At 38.7% G+C, this 4,979-nt stretch overlaps 1 protein-coding gene and 1 pseudogene across 1 annotated transcript; one reads left to right on the plus strand and one right to left on the minus strand.

Moving 5' to 3' along the window:
- Positions 1-2,469, plus strand: LOC111281928 (putative protein phosphatase 2C 63). The gene is made up of 4 exons (XM_022869734.2): positions 1-403; positions 1,074-1,447; positions 1,545-1,781; positions 1,907-2,469. Exons 1-4 carry the CDS (start codon positions 139-141, stop codon positions 2,174-2,176), a joined length of 1,146 nt encoding a protein of 381 aa, XP_022725469.2. The 5' UTR covers positions 1-138; the 3' UTR covers positions 2,177-2,469.
- A 108-nt stretch (positions 2,470-2,577) lies between these two features.
- LOC111281927 (uncharacterized) lies at positions 2,578-4,979 on the minus strand (annotated as a pseudogene).

Here is a 4,979-nt window from a genome sequence, read left to right on the forward strand (position 1 = left end):
CATTACCTACCCAAAAACCACGGCAACAAAATCAAAGACCAACCCCTACAAGACTCTCCAAAAGACCCCATTAAAACTCTCTGTTTAGTGATAAGGAATAAAAGATCATTGATAGCTGAGAGGGGACCAATCGAAAGGATGATGATGTTACGGTGGCTTTCCAGGCCGCTTGAACGTTGCCTTGGGGTGAGGGCTGGTGGGGATGGTCTCATGTGGCACACTGACCTTAAACCGCACGCTTCCGGTGATTACTCCATCGCTGTGGTGCAAGCAAACAACAACCTTGAAGATCAAAGCCAGGTCTTTACATCTGCTTTGGCTACCTACGTTGGTGTCTATGATGGTCATGGTGGTCCTGAAGCTTCGAGATTTGTCAACAAACATCTCTTCCCTTTTATCGAAAGTAATTATTCTCTTTATTTCAACAATTTTTCATTATTCATTCTTTTTTTGGGGTTATATGTCATATTTATTTCCTTTTTAGGACAAATAAAGTTTCATTGTACTTTGTCGCTTATGCGATTTTTGGATATGGGGTGTCTTTGTACATGTGCTTGTCGCCCTGCTTTTGCCTTTGCATGTAAATTTTTTCGACTACTTTGATTTGTCATTACATGTGCATAGAATGAACATACAAATCTCTTAAGCTATCGATGGAATCGTCAAAAATCATCAAATATTTATCCAATACTTACATTATATCCAATACTTACATTAGTGTTATGTTTTTTCTTTTTTTTTTAATGGGCAAAAAGCATTTTGTGGTAAATCTCTTTCTTTCTTTCTTTATTTGTTTTAAATATTATTTCAGGATGTGTTTGTCAGTATATGGATATTAGGACGCAACTTACAAGTGTCTAAATTTGTATCTATATGCGTTGTTTGGACCTCAATATTCCAGAATCATTAACAAGTGTAATTCAACTTTTGGCACCTTTCACCTTATTCTTTTTTATGGGTTTTGTCCCCCTTCAATGATAATTTTGCATTTGAATTCTTGAAAGATTGATGGAAAGCATAGTGAATAAGCTAGTCAGTCCCTCTGACCCTTAATTTTTCTGTCTTAATTGTAGAATTTGTTTTAGAACAAGGGGGATTATCAGCAGATGTAATAAAGAAGGCATTCAATGCTACTGAAGAGGAGTTTTTGCATTTGGTGAAGCAATCATTGCCTCTGAGGCCTCAAATTGCTTCAGTTGGATCATGCTGTCTAGTTGGTGCGATTTCTAATGATGTGTTATATGTGGCTAATCTTGGTGACTCAAGAGCAGTTCTTGGCAAGAGAGTTTCAGAGAATAAGAAAAACATGGTGGTGGCAGAAAGGCTGTCAACAGATCATAATGTTGGAGATGAGGAAGTCAGAAAGGAGGTTGAGGCCCTTCATCCAGATGATTCTCATATAGTGTTGTACACCCAGGGAGTTTGGAGGATTAAGGGCATAATCCAGGTAAATTTCTTGAAGACTCGAGATTGTTGATTAATTCATGATTTTAGAGCATGCGATTGATCATGCTGGTGTAAGCTCTTTTTTTTTCCTATTTCAGGTGTCAAGATCCATTGGTGATGTTTACCTGAAGAAACCTGAGTTTTATAGAGATCCAATCTATCACCAGTTTGGATTCCCTGTTCCCCTTAAAAGGCCTGTTATTACAGCAGAACCCTCCATCCTTATTAGAAAGCTTAAGCCACAGGACCTATTCCTGATCTTTGCATCAGATGGCCTATGGGAGCAGTTGAGCGATGAAGCTGCTGTAAACATTGTTTTCAAAAACCCCAGAGCCGTGAGTATTCATGTTTATCTTACCAGTTTTATCTGTAGAAATGCATTCTCACTTTTATCTTCAAAACAACTAAGCTTCTCTGTAGCATTTTTGGTATTGATTTTCATTTGCTTGAATACTTGCAGGGTATCGCGAAGAGATTGGTAAGAGCTGCACTTCAAGAAGTTGCAAAGAAAAAAGAGATGAGATATGCTGATATTATGAAAATTGAAAAGGGAATAAGGCGCCATTTTCATGATGATATCACTGTGATTGTAATTTATCTTGATCAACACCGAGGCTCTTGCAATAATAGAATCAAGCCAAATGCCATGGGTTGCACAACGGCACCTGTTGACATCTATTCCTTCAATGCAGATGAAGGAGATGAGGATCTGCTTCAAACAATGACCTGAATACAGTAGAATGAATTATAGAGTAGTACACTGACTTTTCAACAAAGTTTATGTTTGGAAACCAAATGATAAGTGAGATTGGTTCCCAAGTCCCAACACAGTGTTCATTGGAGAAAATATAGAGTTTGGGAGGTAAATTAAGTCACTGAAGGATATAGGTGGATGCAGATGGAAGCAGGCTGCTATACATTTTTCAAGTGAAGTTCTGCACATACTATTATCTTACATGTTTATTCTTGTATTTGCTTGAGTTAACAAAGATAAAAGTAAACAATGGCTTGAATTAACTGTCACTGACAATACTGGTCTTCTTTAATCAAATCATAGATATAAACTTACCATCATTAATATCCAAAAGTTTTAATATCAAATTAAGTTTGAGAAAACATCAAAACAGAAAATCCAATAAGCAAAGATATATTAGTACTTTGTATAACAATTTTACAGAGACGATACGTTAGCACAAAAAGATTTCTATTTGATTGGTATAAAAGGGATTGTGATTGTACATACCTTGAAGTTTTTCAATTCCCCTCTTCCCACATTCCTCTTTCTTGTCTCATCAGCTATACGGTACAAAATTCCCCACCAGCTACAAGCCTTGGCTAAAAACAGCTCTAGGCATTCAAAAGCTAAAGATCATATACCGTCCTCAAGGAAAAACACAGAATCATGTAGAACAAGATTACGCTTCTGCTCTCCATGCTCAAGCTAGGTGTATATCCACTCTCATTCATGAAGTTCAAGATCTCATTTGTCTTGGAAATCATCTGCCTCTTGCCATATATTGCGACCATTGCATTTAGAGTAATGTCAGATGAAAATCCTTTCTTCATCAATTCCGAGAAAGCATGCTCTGTTTCCAGAAGAACGTCACATTTACTATTAACCAAAACAAGGGTCCTTAAGAGCACAGGATGAGGTTCAATGATACCAGAGTATATCTCTTGTGCAAGGGCATGCATCCGATCTAGCTGCTTCCCATTGGCATAAACATCATGCAATGAACAGTAAGTTAGCTCATTGGGTTTACACTGACCGTTTTTCATTTCAGCAAGTATTTTCTCAGACTGTTTCCAGAGTCCTTCCCATGCCAACACTGCCATAATGGCATTATACCTAGAAAAGTCTGGGGTAACTCCAGCTTCCAGCATTCTCTTATAAACAGCCATGGCTTGATCAAAAGAACCACAGTGACTGGAAGCACTAATTTGGTGTTGAAAGTGTCTCTTTCAGTTACAAACCCTGCCCTATTCATTTCCTTGAATACTCCAGACACTTCTGAATCCTTCTTATTTTGCCCAAACATGCCAACCGTGTATTCCATGTAATAATATCTGGCAACCCATTGCATGCCTTGATCTCATCAAAAACCTTCATCATCTCAGTGAACTTTCTGCGGTTACAAAGCATCTTAATTAGAGCATTGAAAGTACAAATATTTGGCCTGCAACCAGCACTTCTCATCTCCTGAAAAACCTCCATTGCAGACTCATCTTTCATGACCTTCTCAAATCCTGACAAAAGAGTGGTATAGGTAAAAACATCAAGCTTAATCCCTTTTCCCTCCATCTGTGTTTTCAAGTCCATTGCTTCCTCCAATAGACCACCCCTAGCATAAGCAGAAATCAATGAATTATAAGTCACAATGCTAGGGAGCAAACCCATTAAGCTCATTTCTTTTAAAACCTCCACGGCTTCCTTTGGTCATCGAGACTTCCCATAAACATCCAAAAGTGCATTATAAGTAACATTATCAGCCAATTTCGTTTTCTCAAAAACGAAAGCTGCTTCCTCATGCAAAGACCCTCTGCGACAACAACTTATACGTGTATTATAAACGTCCAGGGCAACTCCATCACTCTTCATCCCATCAACAAGAGCCATGATCTTTCTCCAAGGCAAACCCATTTCACCATATACATTCAAAATCACACTATAAGTTATCAAAGTAGGTTTGCAACCGTCTTCCTCCCTTTTTTGAAAGACCACCATGGCTTCCCTATACCTCCCACTACAGGCATACGCGGTTATCAAAGAAGTATAAGCATATACATCAAGACTAAGCCCTTCTTTATGCAAGCTATTTAACAAATCTGCTGCAACAGAAACTCTCCCTTCTTTCCCTCACATACTGATAATAACAGCAACAACAGAACTATTCAAAACCAATTCGCATTCTATTCTCCCCTTAGCCCAATTAAAAACACCCAATGCCAATTCAGATTTCTTGTAAAAACCTAAACCTTCTTTAATTCCTAGCAATTCAGAGGTTAAAAATTTTGTTTTTGCATCCGGGTTTTCTTGGTATTGCTCAAATAACTTAGCCTAAACACTGTCAAGTTGATTGGAATCAAAAGAAGGGTCAATTAAGGAGTTGAGAACCTGCTGACCTAGAGCAGAAAGGCGGTTATAAGTCCAAGGCTTTCCAGGGTTGAGATCAAGTGAGCGGCCGATCCGGGTCTGGGTCCGGACTTGTGGGTCGACAGATTCTTGGAACTTGGCGCTATGTCGAAGGTCTTGAAGGATTGGAGTTGAGGGAGGTGGTGAATTGGATAGTAAAGTTGGGTTTTGTCGTTGGCGGTGGGTTTCGTTAAAAAAATGGGGGCTTTGGAGGTTGAAGACTTGGAAGGAGAAGAGGGAGAGCTAGTCTCTCTGCCATTTAGAGAGATTATGAAAAAGTTGCAGTGTGGTTGAGCAAGTCGAGAAGATAATTAGAAAAAGAAAGGGAGAGAGAGGATGAGTTGAATTTTTAGCAAACAGTCGGTGTACTCTTCGTTAATACAGCGAGAATGTGCTCGTG

Source organism: Durio zibethinus, chromosome 5 (genome assembly GCF_047325235.1).
Source record: "Durio zibethinus cultivar Kanyao isolate XHJ-2024 chromosome 5, ASM4732523v1, whole genome shotgun sequence".
NCBI classification, from domain to species: Eukaryota; Viridiplantae; Streptophyta; class Magnoliopsida; order Malvales; family Malvaceae; genus Durio; species Durio zibethinus.

What these genes read in the sequence shown, in the direction of transcription:
- LOC111281928 (XM_022869734.2), top strand. Translation starts at nt 139, where the DNA reads ATGATGATGTTACGGTGGCTTTCCAGGCCGCTTGAACGTTGCCTTGGG. An exon ending in TCTCTTCCCTTTTATCGAAA is followed by an intron (nt 404 to 1,073) that starts GTAATTATTCTC and finishes TCTTAATTGTAG; the next exon opens with AATTTGTTTTAGAACAAGGG. An exon ending in TTTTCAAAAACCCCAGAGCC is followed by an intron (nt 1,782 to 1,906) that starts GTGAGTATTCAT and finishes GAATACTTGCAG; the next exon opens with GGTATCGCGAAGAGATTGGT.